At 41.7% G+C, this 17,641-nt stretch overlaps 1 protein-coding gene across 1 annotated transcript in view; it reads right to left on the bottom strand.

The window, feature by feature from the left end:
• The window catches only part of LOC109916098 (fibrocystin-L-like), a 209,492-nt gene that overhangs the window by 103,917 nt on the left and 87,934 nt on the right, over window positions 1-17,641 (bottom strand). The window contains exons 27-33 of the mRNA XM_048595603.1: window positions 15,602-15,854; window positions 14,704-14,849; window positions 9,335-9,509; window positions 6,705-6,861; window positions 5,860-6,016; window positions 2,077-2,156; window positions 840-969 (exon numbers count right to left, since the gene is read on the bottom strand). Of these exons, the coding sequence (XP_048451560.1) occupies window positions 840-969; window positions 2,077-2,156; window positions 5,860-6,016; window positions 6,705-6,861; window positions 9,335-9,509; window positions 14,704-14,849; window positions 15,602-15,854 (1,098 nt within the window). The remainder of the gene's footprint in view (window positions 1-839; window positions 970-2,076; window positions 2,157-5,859; window positions 6,017-6,704; window positions 6,862-9,334; window positions 9,510-14,703; window positions 14,850-15,601; window positions 15,855-17,641) is intronic.

Genomic DNA, 17,641 nt, shown 5'->3' with positions numbered 1-17,641 from the left:
CTCCTTATGAACCTCAATCCCGTCTAGTCTAATAGACTGTATCTCAGCATTCTCCTCGACTACATTGTCTTTTTCCTGCGTGAATACTGACGAAAAATAATCATTTAGCACCTCTCCTATCTCTTTGGACTCCACGCACAACTTCCCACTACTGTCCTTGACCGGCCCCAATCTTACTCTAGTCATTCTTTTATTCCTGACATACCTATAGAAAGCTTTAGGGTTTTCCTTGATCCTTTTGAAGAGTCTGAGACAGCTTCACAAGTTGGATGTTGAGTTGAGAAGATGTTTCCATTAGTGGGGGAAATCTCAAACTAGGGGACAGAGTTATAGAAGAAGGTAAAATAAAGTCACCATTGTCCTAGAGGACCATAGGGTTTCTCTCATTAGAGAGATACAATTGGTGGTGATTTAATCTGAGGGTCACCACACCTCAGGTGAGAGGAAGAGATTGAGAAGGAGATTTGTACATGGTAACCTCAGCCAATGGAGGAATAACAGCATACCCATTTAAAACTGGATGTGAAGGAATTTCTTCTCCTAGAGGATCGTAAATGTCTGGAATTCTGTTCCAGACAAGTTGGAGGCTAGAAAGTATTTCAAGAGGATGTAGATAGATTTTTGAAATATTGGGGAGTTGAGGGCTATGAGGAGTGGGCATGAAAGAGAAATTGAAGCCTGGGGAGCATCAGCCATGACTTTATTGAATGGTGGGGCAAGTTTGAAGGGCCAAATGGTCCAGTTCTGTGCATATTTATGTTCTTAAAGATGCTGCATAAATGCAAGTTTTTGTCTTTTGACTTTTATTTGGGAACTTCAGTTTGCACTCAAAAACTTACCATGAAGGTCCAGGGTTCCCTCTCGAACTGCCAGTGTCTTGGCTCCATACAGGGGCAGTTCTTTTGCTCGGAGGTGACCATGCAGTGTGATTATTGCCTTGTGCCTGAATGGAGCGGACTCTGTTCCAATCTGGGAAATGGTTGAAAGCTAGTTTAAACAGCAAGTAGATGCAACATCCTTCCCTATAAAACCAAATTACAACCCTCAGCACCCATCATTTTATGAAACAGCTGGAAAGTGAGATTTCTTTATTTTTTCCACCTCTGTGCTGGAATTTCAAATGATTGATCATTCCCAGCTATTGGTGGGGGACAGTTCACCTGGAAAATAGGATTTTGTTTCTCCAAGCTATTGATGTTGGGGGGGGTGCGGAGAAGAGTGGAAGTGAGGGTTGTTGCTGGGAATAACACCCACAGGAAGGGCTGTGTGGGACAATATTGGCTGCAAGTCTCAGAGTTTTCAGTCTGTGGTTGGAACACAGTCATGGAATAAGCAGTTACTATCTTTGATCTGCAGTCAAGTGGGGTCTGTGAATGTGGATCAGATCCTGGAAATGATGCATCTGAGATCCAGATTCTAATATCCCTCTATCTTTGGCTAGAAACATGCAGCAAAAAAAAAAATTTCAGCCACTGCCTTAATAAATCTGTTGCTGTGTGCATCAGCAGTGTACCCATATCAGATAAGTAGGGTTGAAACCTGATGAGCCTCTTGTAACTGTTTGCATAGGTACAAAGTCAGGGGTAACTGACAACTGGGGAACATTAGCTGATGGCCGTGGCCTCTGGACACCGTTTGGAAGAATAGAGCTGAAAGTAAAGCGTTAGCTGACCAAGAAGAGAGTCCAGACAAAACAGAGGCTGAAGAATCATGCATCTCCTCATTCCACTGTCTTCCTCTGCAGACAATGTGACAGAAACCACCATGCCCAGAGTGGGGCTCCTAAGCACATGTTTAGCCCCACCATGACACACACCATCCTCTGGTGAGACAGAAGGCTGACACCACCCTTATGCTGCATATGGTTCCTCCACCAATAAGGAATCATAGAATCTACAACTCAAGAGGAGGCCAGCATCTGTTTATCCACCCCACCTTCTTCACATCTTGCTGTTTCTCTTTTCCAATTACTTATTCACATTTCTTTTCAATGGCACATGGTAAACTTATCCCCACAACTTACACCCAGAAACAACCTTCTAAGATCTGATCCATACAGTCTTAATGTGTTGTTACCTGGAACACTCCTCCATCCGTGACGAGAATGTTTTCTGTTTGAAGCTCAATGTCAGCATCATCGAACAGAAGGGTTCCACCTGGGGACAGAAGGCATATTGTATATTGTCTAATGTTGACTGTGCTTACAGAAAATGCTGGAGAAATTCAGCAGGGCTGGCAGCCTCTGTAGATAGAGAAACCAAATTAAGGATGTGTGTCCAATAGGAGTTTTCTTTGGAAGTGAAGTAAGGTAGAAATGTGAATGATTTTACACTATTGTGAGATATTTGGGTTTGGGGTTGGAATAAAAAAAAAAGAGAAAATTGGGACAGGGTAGAGGACAGGAGAAATTAAATGACAAGGCTGTCATGGAACAAAATGCAAGATCAGCTATAGTCCTATTGAATATTATAGCAGGCTCACTAGGTTGAATTGCCCACTCCTGCTCCTGCTAGTTCTTATGTTCCTAAAGTTTGCAGAGTGCCATTCCCTTTTATCTTTTGTTCCATAACATTGCTTTTTCCCAATAGCTCTGAAAATGGCAGTGGCATGGTACAAGTGGATCTGTTCTTACACACAGCTGGCATCAACATGATGGGCCAAAGAGCCTACTTCTGTAATGTAATGATTCCAGAATGAAGAACATAAGAGTGAATAGGCTGGGGCTGTTTTCTTCAGATTTGACTGGATGAAGATCTCTAAGATCATTAAGGGTAGACTTACATCAAGATTTTCCACATGCTGGGGAAGACCAAAACTAAGGCCCATCACCAAAAAAAAAAGTCACTTATAAATCCAAATTGGAACTCATGAGAAACTTATTTACCTCTGGAGACTGTTTGGAAGAATGGAGCTGAAAGTAAAGGATTAGCTGACCAAGAAGAGAGTCCAGACAAAATAGACTGGAGAATCATGCATCTTCTCATCCCACTATCTTCCTCTGCAGAGGCCACCATTTCCAGAGTGGGACTCATGATCATGGAGTGTGGTGGAGGTAAATAGTGTTGATATATTTCAGGTGTAGCTGGTTAAACACATGAGATTGAAATGAATTGAAGGATATGAGATGAAGAGAGAGTGGGAGGAGGTTTGTGTGGAGCATAAAACCCGGCACAGAGTAGCTGAGCTGAATAGCCTGTAAAGTCAATGTAATTTCTGGCTTTGTGCTTTCACTAGTGTAACACATAGGAAACAGCAGGGGCACTTGCAAAAGTTTTCAATTCCTCTCTGGCCAAGGAGAGGTGCCAGAGGACTAGAGGACAGCCAATGTTGTATGATTATTCTAAGGGAAAAAGGGATAAACCAGGAAACTACAGGCCAGTCTGTCTAATTTGGATAGTGGGGAAAGCATTGGAAGCAATTCTAATGGACAGAATTAATCTGCACTCGGAAAGGCGGGTATTAATTAAGTACAGTTAGCATGGTTTTTTTTTTAAGGGAAGGTCATGTCTGACCAACTTGACTGATTTTTTTTTCAAGGAAAATGAGCAGGCACATACATGCAGGCAATGTTTTTGATACAGTCTCATTTGGACCTCAGCAAGGCTTTTGATAAGGGTGTGCATGAATGACCAACAGCAAAGGTAAGAGCCCATGGCTAACTGGATCCACAACTGGCTGAGCAGCAGGAAGCAGAGGGAGATGGTTGAGGGGAGTTTTTCTGAGTGGAGGTTTGCATCCAGTAGAGTCCCACAGGAGTCAGTTTCGCAGTCCTTGCTGTCTGTGGTTTATATGAATGATTTACACTTAAATGAGGTAGGGTAGATCAGTACGTTTGTAAATAATACAAAAATTGGTGCGGCAGTAACAGTGAGGAGGATAACATTAGATTACAGGATGATATTGACAGGTTGGTCAGATGTGCTAATCAGTGGCAAAAGGAATTTAATCCAGAAAAGTGTGAAGGGATGCACTTGAGCAGGACAAAGAAGGTAAGGGAATACATGAGAAACGGTAGGACCCTGAGAAGCACCGAGGATCAGAGGAACATTGTTGTGCATGTCCACCAGTCCCTTAAGCTATCAGGATAGGTGGATAAAATATTAGATAGGAATATGGAATACTTGCCTTTATTAGCTAAGGCATAAAGTTTAGAGCAGGAAGGTTAGGCTGGAACTATATAAAACACTGGTTAGGCTAAAGCGAAGAACTTTGTGCAGTTCTGGAATCCGTATTTTATGAGGGATGCGATGACACTGGAGAGGGTGTAGAGGAGATTTACCAGGATGTTGCTTGGGCTGGAGAGTTTCAGTTATGAAGAGAGATTGGGCAGACTGGGGTTGTTGTCCTTTGATCAGAGGAGATTGAGACGGAACATGATTGAGATGTATAAAATTAAGGGGGTTGCAGATGGGGTAGACAGGAAGAAACATTTTCCCTTGGTGGACAAATCAATGACTAGGGCACAGATTTAAGGTAAGGGGCAGGAGGTTTACAAAAGAAAAACCTTTTTACCCAGAGGGTGGTGGGAATCTAGAACTCACTGGCTGTAAGAGTGGTAGAGACAGAAAACCTCAGAACATTTAAAAAGTATTTAGATGTGCACTTGTGATGCCAAGGCACACAAAGCTATGAATTAAAGTGGGAAATGGGATTAGGTGGTTGTTTGTGACCAGCATGGACACAATAGACTGAAGGGCATTTTTCAGTGTTGTAGATCTATTTGACTCTATGACTAGCTTCTGCTCTGTACAGCATAAATCATTGCAGCCAATCTTGGGGGTACAAATCCCCTCTCCAGTATTAACGTATCCCTCGTATAATATGGATTCCAGAACTGCATGTAACTCTCCAGCTGTGGCATAACCAGTGCCTTATACAGTTCCAGCATAATCTTCCTGCTCTAAAGTAAAGGACTGGTGCTTTATTTCATCACCACTTGCTGCAAGTGGCTGGAGACTTACCTTCTCTCACATACAGTTTCCCGTGACTAGTAACACAAGGCAAGCTTACTGTCTTCTGTATGAGCCCAGGATGAACAGGAGCTCTCCACTTGACTGTTAATTCTCTGTCTCTCTCTCTCTCTCTCTCTCTCCCTCTCTCTCGCCTGCTCATCTCTTTGAAAAAATCAGTCATATCCTGCAGGCAGCTGTTGGTGAAGCACAGGTTCGACATTCACCCATTTAAAAAAAAACTGTTAAGCTGTCTGAGTTGACAACACAGCTGCTAGCAAAGCACATGGCCATTAGCCAGAGGTGGGGGAGTGGTAATGATCCTAACTCTGGGCAGAAGACTCTGGTTCAGCCTCTTGTTCCAGAGGTTTGTCATAACATGTCTGAACATGTTAATTGGGTCCATTTCAAGCCTGGAAAAACTGCTTTAATGTCTTCTGCATTTTCCCTCATGTACACCTCATACCTCATACCTCATGTAGACACTGCCAACACTTTGACTTTGCAGAGTTCAGTACAAAACAGTGGATATTTAAGGGCAGTTAGAAATAAAACCAACCGTCTCATATACAACAGAACACAACATTTGTTTTATACAAACCAAACCCATGACTTCAATTATCAACAGCTGTCTCTGGGAGTCTGTGGATTCTTTCAGTTTGAACTGCTCATTAATCTTTTTATATAGGACCTTCACAAATGGATGAGAATGGAGACTTCAGTCCAATTGAAACAATGGGCCAAAAGGCCTATTTTTGTGCTGTAACTATTTCATTAACTCATGGTGTAAAGACGTGTCTAATATGTGAATCCACTGTGTAGTGCAGTCTTTCTCATCATCAGACCATGCTCCCTGGGTTGTGCAGTGATACTCTGATTCCTCAGTCAATGAGGTTTTTAGTGTCATTACCTTGAAGGACAAGCGTCTTCAGGACAGGGGTACTTTGGTCCAGGAGTACAGTCTGCCCTTTGGTGATAACAACAAGTGAGCCTGTCTCAGGAGGTGTGTCACCTCCCCATGTGTAACGTGAGGACCAGACATCAATGTAGTTGAAATCTGCATTGTCCTGAAATAAAGAACATTCTGGTTGAATTCAGACAGTTTCAGTGGCCTTTACTATTTCCTAAAATATAGGTATACCTTTTGCAAAATCAGTTCCTATATGTATTTGACCCCTCAACTTGACAGGTTTACTCAAAATCAAATGTAATTTCAGTGTAAATGGAGGAATCTCTTTGTTCACCACTTTCATCCTCAGCATTGCCTACTCTTTTTCGTATTTTCATATGCGACAGGGTTGCCAACTTGGCAGTCAAAGGAAATGTGAAAATAAACCCATAAACTCTTTCAATGCTCCTCCAGTTCTTCTTCTGATGGCATTAGAGAATGATGACTTTATGTACTTTTCACTGCACTTCTGTACTTGAGTACACATGATAATGAAACCTAATGCTAATTCTAATTCTAATTAGAATGTCAGCCATGTCCACCTCTTTAAACCTCAATTAGTGGAGGTTCCAGGCCAATTCTAGAGGATTGGCAACCCAAGCCCCAGTTTGGAGGTTGACTTATCTTCTGCCTAGAATTAATCCCACATCTGGAATTGGGTCCGGAATTTAGGAAGGTATTACACAGCTGTATCTAACTGATGTCCCAAGTTCCAATCCCCAGCACTAAAATGTCAACACTTTGGCCCCAAGAAGACAAACCCCAACAACCCAGATCTCAAACCATGGGGAAATGAGTTCTCTTACCAGCTTGGCAATGCCATTTCCCTGTACGCTCACAATGACTTTAGTTTGTTGTGATGGAAAATGTGCGCTGGTAACACACAAAATGTTGGTTTCATTCACAGACTGGATCTCACAGGGACTTTCAGCTATAGTCACATTATTCTCACTTATGTCTGAACTGAAAGGGTAAACAGGATATTGTTAGAGAATTAAATCTTTCTGGCAAGTAACATGCACCCTTTCTACACCAGAGGTACACTGACGCCAGGTATTTGACAGCATACAAACAGCATACATTAAAACAGCTCTCTATTCTTTATCCATTTTGTTTTCATTCACTAAGTGGTAGTATTTGATTTTAGAGGCATTTTTGAATATATACATTTTTACATTTACTTAAGATATTTCCAGTGTTGTGTGGATTTTTTAAACAACCTGTCCGGATCACAAGAACAAAACATGGACTGGTTGAGTTAGGATTTCCACAGATGTTACATTGATATGAAATAGTTTTGCTTTGGTTCCAAACCATCTGTGAAAGCATACAAATACGGGAATTGTCAGCTGAAAACAGACTAGGTTAAACTTAGTTTATCTTCTCCCAACCAGGCAGTCACCGATGTAATGATAAGTGATTAATCTCCATCAATGAGTCTATGACACACCCTGATATGAAGTGAGGAGAGATAGTAGGAACTGAAGATGCTGGAGAATCTGAGATAACAAGGTGCAGAGCTGGATGAACACAGTGGGCCAAGCAGAAATCCTGAAGAAGGGTCTAGGCCCGAAACATCAGCTTTCCTGCTCCTCTGATGCTGCTTGGCCCGCTGTGTTCATTCAGCTCTGCACCTTGTTATCTCATGAAGTGAGGAAATCGCCAGTTTTGGTCCAAAGTCACCTATTTTGCCTGATGCAAGCTGCAATCACAGTATGTCATGTCTCAAATAATGTATATTGTGTATACAGAAAACTTTTCTAAACTTAATTTTATTGCCTTTGGTCATTAATGGAATGTGGGTGTCACTGGAAAGGCCAACATTTGTTGTTCTTGAGTAGAATGGGTTTTTTAGGTCATTAGAAAGTAGCAACATTGCTGAGTGTCTGGAGTCACATGTTAGCCAGACTAGGTAAGGACGGCAGGTTTCCTTCCTTAAAGAATATTGGTAGACCCTTGGGTTTCTAGTACAAACAATGATTATCATCATGGTCATACCTTGAGCTACAATGCAGATTTATCAATTGAATTTAAATTGCATCATTTGCTGTGGTGAGATCTGAATCTATCCCCACAGTATTCGATAGAGTGGACAGCCAGAGACTTTTTCTAGGGTGGAGGTAGCTATTACGAGGGGGCATAGTTTTAAAGTGAGTGGAGGTAGATATTGGGGAGACGTCAGAGGTAGGTTCTTTACTCAGAGAGTGGTAGGGGTATGGAATGCATTGCCAGAGAGGGTAGTCGAGTCGGCCTCATTAGGGGCATTTAAACGCTATTAGATAAGCATATGGATGATAATATAAAGTAGGGGTGGAGTTAGATAGACCTGAGGTTTAGGGTAAAAGTTCGGCACAATATCATGGGCCAAAGGGCCTGTACTGTGCTGTATTGTTCTATGTTCTATGTTCTATGTTCTATTAACTTGGGTCTTTGGATTACTAGTCTAGTGACATTATCCCTACATCACCATCTCCTCCTTTGTAATATACCCCTGAATTCTCACTGACTTCTTAAAGTTGTAGATGGAGGACACTTGTTCCCTTGGTTGGAAAGTGATGCGGCTGGCAGTATAACTCTGACCCGTGGTCTGGCATCGCTCCAAACTGGGATCATGAGGAAGGAGGTGTAATGCTATGTCTAAGCAATTAGTCTAATAATGCACACACTGAGCTAACAGGCAGAAAGTTGGAAATGCACCTCAGTGAGGAACCATTGGGTTCTGGGAGGGGTGACTGAGATGTGGTGAGTCTCAGGTTAAACTCATTACCACTCATCTCTCTCTAATGAGAGAACAGACCTATGATCCTCTGAGACTATAGTGACTTTACTCAAAACTGCACACCACCATGTTGTCACTTCTACTAGGCCTGTTCTGTCAATGGGACAGAATGTTTGCAGGTATAGGGATGTCTGCAGCATTATCTGTTGTGTGTTGATTTAGTGAGCATGACAACGTCAAGCTTTGATTGGACTAGTCTGTTGGACAGCTTTCCCAATTTTTGCACAAGTCCTCATATTTTGAGAATGAGGACTTTGCAGAGGATGTGTTTCCTGTTTTTGTTCCCTGAGCCTAAATCAATGTTGGGTGGTCTGTTCAGTTTCATTCCCTTACTTAGGGTTTTGTGGCAGTTTGATAGAACTGAGGGCAGTTAAGCTGTGGATCTGGAGCCTCAGACCAGACCAAGTAAGCTTTATGACAGATGACAATCCTCATCATTTGGTTAGCTTTTAATTCTAGGTATTGATTGAATTTGAATGTCACTACCTGCCATGTACCCATGGGTACTAGCCTGGGGAAATCAATTACTTGCTAACTGACATTACCCTGCACCATTTCCACCCCATGCTTATGAGCATTTCATATAAAAAGCTCTGCTTTTGTTTGTTATAATTAGTAGTACATGCTACTGTGAACGTGATGAAGATTTTAACTCACCTGAAACCTGACCCTGTAATGGTCAGCTTGGTGCCTCCCCCAGTTCCTCCTCTCCTGGGGCTAATAGTTGCAATTACAGAGATCAAAGCTAAAGAGTAGGTGAAGCCATTGCTCACTTTGCTCGAAACATTACCGTTTACAACAACCACTTCACACGCCAGCTGGGGTTCGGTACCTGGGCAAGGACGTTTAAAAATGATAAGTACACATCTTTCCAAGGCAGCAACTGCTGGTAATTCTTACATCACATTTTCTTTCACAAAAGTATTCCGCTGATCCAACAATATGATGGGAGGTTAAGTTTTAGGACCAGGATTGGAAACAGTGAGACTCAAATTCCCAGAATACGCCCCCATTATGTGAAGCTTTGTTTACGGAAATGTCAACTAATTAAATTCATTCACTCATAAGAGGGATGGAAATCAAGGGACTGAATTTTCTCACATTCTTAATTGCTGTGTTGGGATGAAGCTTGTTCCATGCGGAATACCAACACAAAGAAAGAACCCGCACCATGCAGCACTTTTCATGATCTCAGGGTGCCCCAAAACTTTTCACAGCCAGACAAGTTGTTTTGACATGTTGTAGTGTCAGAAATGTAACAGTCAATTGCACATCGCAAGCTCTCACAAACAACAAGCTGATAATGATCAGAAAAACTTCTTTAGGTATGTTGAATGAGGGGTAAATGTAGACCAGGACAATGGGGAGATCTCCCCTGCTCTTCTTCAAATTAGCCCTACTACCCTGTAAGGTCATTGTGCTCCTGCAAGTCTGGCCTCTTGCATATCTTTGAATTAAAAATGCAGTTATTGAGTCATACAGTCATACAGCACGGAAACAGAGCCTCCGGTCCAACCAGTCCATGCTGAGTATAATTCCAAACTAAACTAGTCCACCTGCCTGCTCCTGGCCCAAATCCGTCCAAACCTTTCCTATTCATGTACTTATCCAAATGTCTTTTAAACGTTGTAATTGTACCCGCATCCACCACTTCCTCTGGAAGTTCATTCCACACACGAACCCGCTCTGTGTAAAAAATTTGCCTCATGTCTTTTTTTAAATCTCTCTCCTCTCACCTTAAAAATGTGCCCCCTAGCCTTGAAATCCCCTATCCTAGGGCAAAGATGACTACCATTAAATCTATCTATACCTCTCATTATTTTATAAACTTCTATCAGGTTGCCTCTCAAACTCCCATGTTCCAGTGAAAAAAGTCCCAGCCTATCCAGCCTTTCTTTTAACTCAAACCTTTCATATGGGGCAACATCTTGGTAAATGTCTTCTGAACTTTCTCCAGCCTGATAATATGCTTCCTATAACTGGTGACCAGAACTGGACACAGTATTCTAGAAGAGGCCTCACCAATGTCCTGTACAACCTTAACACGACTTCCCAATTCCTATACTCAAAGGACTGAGCAATGAAGGAAAGTGTGCCAAACACCTTTTTAACCAACCTGTCTATATGTGATGCAAACTTCAAAGAATTATATACCTACATCTCTAGAACCCTCTGTTCTACAATACTACCGAAGACCCTATCATTAATTGTATAAGCCCTACCCTTGTTTGTTGTATCAAAATGCAATGCCTCACATTTATCCAGCTTGAACCCCATCTGCCATTTTACAGCCCATTGACCCATTTGATCAAGATCCCTCCTTAATATTAGAAAACTTTCTTCACTGTCAACTATGTCACCAATTTTGGTGTCATCCGCAAACTTACTAACCATGCCTTCTATATTCTCACCAAATCATTTATATAGATGACAAACAAAAGAGGACCCAGAACCGATCCCTGTGGAATACCGCTGGTCACAAGCCTCCAGTCTGAAAAGCAACCCTTCATCATTACTCACTGTCTCCTGCCATTAAGCCAATTCCATATCTAATTGTTAAGCTCACCCTGAATCCATGTGACCTAACTTTACTAATTAGTCTACCATGTGGAACATTGTCAAAGGCTTTACTAAAATCCAAATAAACAATATCTACTGCTCTGCCATCATCAAGCTTTTTGGTAACTTCCTCAAAAAACTCCACCAAGTTTGCGAGACATGAATTTCCTTGCACAAAACCACGCTGACTATCCCTAATCGATTTTTGCCTCATTAAATGTCCATAAATCCTATCCTTTATAATCCCTTCCAACAATTTACCCACAATCAAAGACAGACTCACAGGTCTATAGTTCCCTGGGTTCTCCTTACAATCTTTCTTAAACAGAGGTGCATTGAACCACCCTCCAGTCATCAGGCACCTCACCTGTAGTTATAGATGATGCAAATATTTCTGCAAGGTGTGTTGTAATTTCCTCCCTTACTTCCCACAATGTTCTGGGATACATTAGATCAGGTCCCGAGATTTATCCACCTTTATATTCTCCAAAACACCCCAAGCCTCCTCTTCTGTAATGTGAACTGTTTTTAAAACATTAAAGTTTATTTCTCTGCATTCTCTAGACTCCATTTATTTCTCCCCAGTAAAAACTGACACAAAATATTAATTTAGTATCTGTCCCATCTCCTGATCTTTAAGAGGCCCTACCCTCTCTCTAGTTACCCTCTTGCTCTTAATGTACTTGTAGAACCTCTTTGGATTATCCCTAACCTTATCTGCCAATGCTATCTCATATCCCCTCTTTACCTTCCTGATTTCTCTCCTCAGAATGTCCTTACACTCTTTATATTGATTAAGAGATTCAATTGAACCAAGTTGTCCATATCTTAACTAAGATTCTCTTTTATTCTTGACTAGTACCACATTATCTTTATTCATCCATTGTTCCTTAATTTTACCAGCCTTATCCTTCACTCTAACAGGAAAAAAATGCCTCTGAACTCTCGTCATCACACTTTTAAATGCCTACCACTTGTCAGACGTCCTTTTACCTGTGAAGTCTATTCCAACCAACTTTTGAAAGTTATTGTCTCATACCATAAAAATTTGCCTTACTGCAATTAAAAACTTTAACATAACTCTTAAGATGAGTCATACTGAACTCAAAACATTAATTGTTTCTCTTTCCACAGATGCTGCCAGACCTGCTGAATTTCTCCAGCATTCTCTGCATTTGTTTCAGATTTCCAGCAGCTGCAATATTTTGGTATGATCTGATTTTCATATCTCCTCCACAGACAAGGGTTGCTATCATCGAGAATTGCAAGATTATTCTCTGACCATCAGCCATGAGCAATTAGGGGAAAATCATTCAAAATGTTGGGCAGAATCTTAACATTTTGTGACAAACTGTGAGTTGCATCAAATTTGGTGAGATGATTCATGCTGTAAGGCCTAATATTTTTTATTTGCCATTGCTCACCAAACCCATCTCATTAATTGGCATTTGAGTTCTTAAGGCGAGAACTATATCAGACTTCCATCACATCTATCATACACCATTCCTGGAGCAACTCACCGTGTGCCAGAGATCCCAGAATTCACCTGCATCTGTAGCTTTGGAACCATATTTAAAAACCTATTTTTTGCACCCAGACAAGCAATGGCAATCCAGAGCTGCGCTGCACAATTCCTGGTATTTGCCCCGGACACGACAGACAGAAGAAAATTGGCATCCAGCATTGCCGTCAGCGACCTGGAGGTCCTGTTGGATGGAGTAGTGCAAATACAGGACTTCTTCTTCCCCAGCACTAATAATGCAGGCTACAACACGATAATATGTCAGCCCAAGGCTTCCACCAAGGTTCCTCCAGTCTCAGCCATCTGGAGGAGTGCCCAGTACCAGAGGAAGAAGGTCAATGTCCTTCTCCGCTCTGCCAATGTAAGTGTCACCATTTCTTTCTGCGACATCACACTCACTCTATCTCCTCTACTGGGCTCACCTCTCACCAAGGATCATGCTCTACTTTCTTACTATTGCCTATAATATTTCTCCACGCACTTTCATCCACCCAATCTGAAGTACCACTCACCCTTTGAGCCCTCTGCAATGCCTACTCACTCGTTTGTGACACTGCTCCTCCTGTACCAACAGTAATAGATGCACCTCCCACTTTCATCTTCCAGAATATTTGCTGCTTTCTATACTTCCAAGAGCAAACCAACCCAAAATAGGCAGGAAAGCTCAAGACGGGTGGTGTGCTGCCCATCTTTCGGACCCTTACCCATTATCAGCTGAGGATCATTACTCTGATGGTCCTGAACAGGGCCTGGACTAGTACTGGAGGCTGTCCTTACTGTGTCCCACCCCATGTCTGAACTGATGACCACAACAAGCTTCCTGGCTTTGTGTCTGTGCTAAATGAACCTGGTACTCCTGGCTGAGAAGACAAAGCACAAAAAAGAGGGCAAGGCAGTACATGGCAGGGATACTGAGAGTATCCAGGTAGGGTCAAAGGGAATGAGTACTGTGACAGCAGCAAAGAGCGCAGGAATGCAGTCTGGTCCAGTTGGATGTTTTTACCTCAGCACAAAGTCCTTGCTGCAATATTATTGTGATAATTGCTGATGCAGCCCAAGATGCAGCTCTGATGTACAGAAATATCCTATGAGTAGATTAGAGATATACCATGATGGTATATGCTCACAGGGGCTGTAGATGCCAATGTCCATGGATGTGGGGGTTATACGGCTGGCCCATGGAACGTGCCCAAGAGTTTGGTGCCCAGTGTCTAACATAGAGGTCTTTTAAAGCAAGTGAAGAGTTGAAACATTTCGACATCAACCCGCCAAGAACCTGCTCTGGCTTCTATGTCATGTTGTCTATTGGCTAGTTTGTATGATGAGTTTCGTAAGATCACAACCCATGGAGAGTTGGCTGTTAACAAGCTGTTTAACAAGCAATAATGAGCATCAATGGGGAATTCCCTGCTGCCTAGTGAGAAGCTTGCCATACTGCTCGAGAAAAGAGTGCAAGATGCAATTGGATGATCTTGATGTTGAAATGGGCCTTGCTGAACATCTCGCCTAAATCTGCCACTCATCTCACCATAGACCACATCGCTCAGAACCTGGTAAGATTCTGCCTGCTGTGATTTTGTTTTCATTTTTTTTATTCTTATATTTATTATTTCTGAAAATATTGGCAAAATGAGAGTTGAGAAACTTCCAATCATTTGGAAACTTCTCTTCAATAGCTAATTGGGTGTTAGAAATCAGCTTGCTGAGAGGATGGCCACTACAACAATCAATAGCAAGAATGTTGAGGTGAAGAAATGGACTTGAGAAATCGCGATGAAGTCTCCATTTGTGTGTCCAATCATAGTTGCCCACCCTAGCATGGAGGCTGTTACCAAAAGGGTTAAAGGAGCAGGGCGATCCGCCTTCAGTGATAAAGCCTATTTCTCATGGTCTGTCTCCTCATGTCACAATAAGAAATCAACTACAATTATTGACTGATACTCACCATTATGCAGAGGCACCTGACAGTAGAGATTTCTGGAAGTGGAGGCTGATGGCACCTTCTTGCATTCATTATGACACACAAACACTTGGGATTTTTGTTGGTCAAATCCAATGCCCCTTATTGTCAGTAATGTGCCACCACCAAAGCTTCCTGTGTATGAGAGAGAGAAAAAAAACTAAAACGTAATTAACACGGGTAAGTTTGTGATTATAATATGAATTTCAATGTCCCTAGATCCTGGGAGTCTATTACTGTCACTTTAATTAATTCAAACAAAGGCTGTGAATGTGAAGCTTCTCTCCACAGAACAAGGCCATCAAGATGAAACATGGCATTCTGTTCCAAGTGAGATCAGCAAAAATAACAGACTAAGGATCAAAACAACACTCTTGTAGATGTCTCTCAGAGTTAATTTACATATTGATTCATTAAAATACTTCATTAGTTTTTTTTTTCATTGTCAGGGCATGGGCATTATTGGCAAGGACAGCATTTATGACCTGTTCCTAAATTTCTCTCGACTGAGTGACTTGTGAGAACAAATCTGAGCACAGTCTGAAGTCGAGCACATTGATGAGGAATGAGTCACAAATAGGTCCAGACTGGGTGAGGAGAACTGATTTCCTTTCCTAAAGCATATTGAGGAATCAAATCAGAAGTATTTCAACTCGACAGCTTCATGATCACTCTCAGTGAGAGAGCTTTATACGAATAAATTCGTTAAACTGAAAGTTGACTTTCTGATTGCACAGGGACTCAACCCAGCCTCCATGTGTTATTAGCCTTGGAACAAAACAACACTACTGTATCCTTCCACACTGAACCATTTCAATCCAATTGTTTTCTTGTCTCCATGAAGGTACAAAGGAAATGTGAAGAGAGAATTGTAACTCTATACTTGCCTTCAGTTGGAAAGATACTGGTTATATTGAGTTCGTACTGAAAGGAGAAATCAGTCGATGCATATCCCCACCTCTTGTTTTTCAGAAATATTGGGAATATGCCACCAGCATGATGCCCCACAATGCACTGAACACAGCTTTCATTCATTAAGATCACATTACACAAGACATTGTCTATGAAGACAGTGATATCAGTGGCAGCAGATCCAAATCCTGACCCAACGATGGTGACTGTTGATTCGCTTACACCTAAAAACAAGGGGGAAAGAATTCTGTATATCTTTAGACTGTTGATGTATGAGAGAGAAAATAGTGGAATTAAAAAATGCTAATGGGATGAGATGGAATTGGTTGTGAGGAGACTTGTGTGGAGTTTACTGACCAGTTGGGTTGGATGGCCAATTTCGGTGGTGCAAATTCTATTTAATTATTTTGCCATTCCTAGAGTCCTTTAAGATATTTACACTCCTCCAAATCTAGCCTCTTGCACAGGTAATTGCTTGGTAGTACAGAACTCAAATATTGTTGAAAGAGACTCAAAATTGAAGCTTTTCACCAGGTACTCATCACGACTGACAAGCAAGAAACCAAATTTAGAAAGGGAACATCAATTTATATGGAATGAGAAGAGGATGCTGATTGGCTGGACCATCACTGGCATGGTGTTACAGCAGGCTATCTTAACTGTTAATCTTAGCTGATTTAACTGAGGCCAGGTAGGCAGGCTGTGTTTGGTCAGACTATTGCCTTGGCTTTTGTAGCAGGGACTGGTAGTGTCCATAACCTTTTCCACAATGATAAAGGTGCAATGTATGAACAAATGCTTTTTCCTATAAAGGATAGGGTCTTATGTGTGAATATGTATAGCTTTCAGCATATACAAATGAATGACATGTGAGCCAGAGTTCATAATTGGTTTCCAGTCTTATTTTTAGCATAGTCAGGATTATTTGAGAAATGAGTAATAAGTTTTGAGTTTCATTAACAATATGGTGCCAAGAATGTAGATTGAACAACTCCTGGACTGTCAGATCATATCAAACAACCTGTCCCTTTGACTGCTTGCAGCAGGCAGTGTCTGTGTGAAAGACAGTGTCCATGCTAAAGGGAAACATGGTATCGAACAGTACAGAAGAGGCCCCCCAGCCATTGTACCACCAAACATTTACCTACGTTAGTCCCACCTTCCTCCGCTAGGCCCATAGCCTTAAATGTTATGACATGTCAAGTGTTCATTCAAGTATTTTTAAAAGGCTGTGAGGTGTCCTGCCTCAACTACCCTCCCAGATAGTGCATTTTATATCCCCAATAGCCTCCGAGTGAAAACAGTTTTCCTTAAATCCCGTCTAATCCTTCTCCCTTTCACTTTAAAATTATACCCCCTTGTTATTGACCCAGCGACTAAAAGGTACAAGTGCTTTCTATTAATCCTGTCCATGCCCCTGATAATCTTACATACCTTAATCATATCCCCCATCAACCTTTTCTTCTCCAAATAAAACAACCCAAGCTTATCTAGTGTCTCCTCCTGGCTAAAGTGCTCCATCACAGTCATCCCAGTGAATCTCTGTTTCATCACTTCTAGCACAATCACATCCTTCCTATATATGGTGACCAGAACGACATAAGGTACTCCAGCTGTGGCTGAACCAAAGTTCTGTGCAGCTCCAACATAACTTCCATGCTCTTATAAACTATGCCTCTAGACTCTAGCCTCAAATAATGTAACCTGCAATGTAGCCTGTAAATCTCTAAGTCTTTTTGATCTGTACACACTTTGCTTGCTGTGATCTGCCTGTATCACTCGTAAACAAAGCTTTTCACTGTATTTCAGTAAATCAAGTCAATCAATCAATCACATAAGTGCCCATGTGGCTTCTTAACTGTACTGTTAACCCTTTAAGTTTTAGGAAAGATTTGTAACTCGGGTTATGGGTGAGGTTGTTAACTTGCTCGCTGAGCTGGCTTGCTCGGTGAGCAAGTTAACAATCTCATACTGTTAATCTGTCCCATCACCTTCAGGGACTTGTGGACAA

This window comes from Rhincodon typus, chromosome 4 (assembly GCF_021869965.1).
Source record: "Rhincodon typus isolate 14 chromosome 4, sRhiTyp1.1, whole genome shotgun sequence".
NCBI lineage: Eukaryota > Metazoa > Chordata > Chondrichthyes > Orectolobiformes > Rhincodontidae > Rhincodon > Rhincodon typus.
This window is presented reverse-complemented; position numbering and strand designations above follow the sequence as displayed.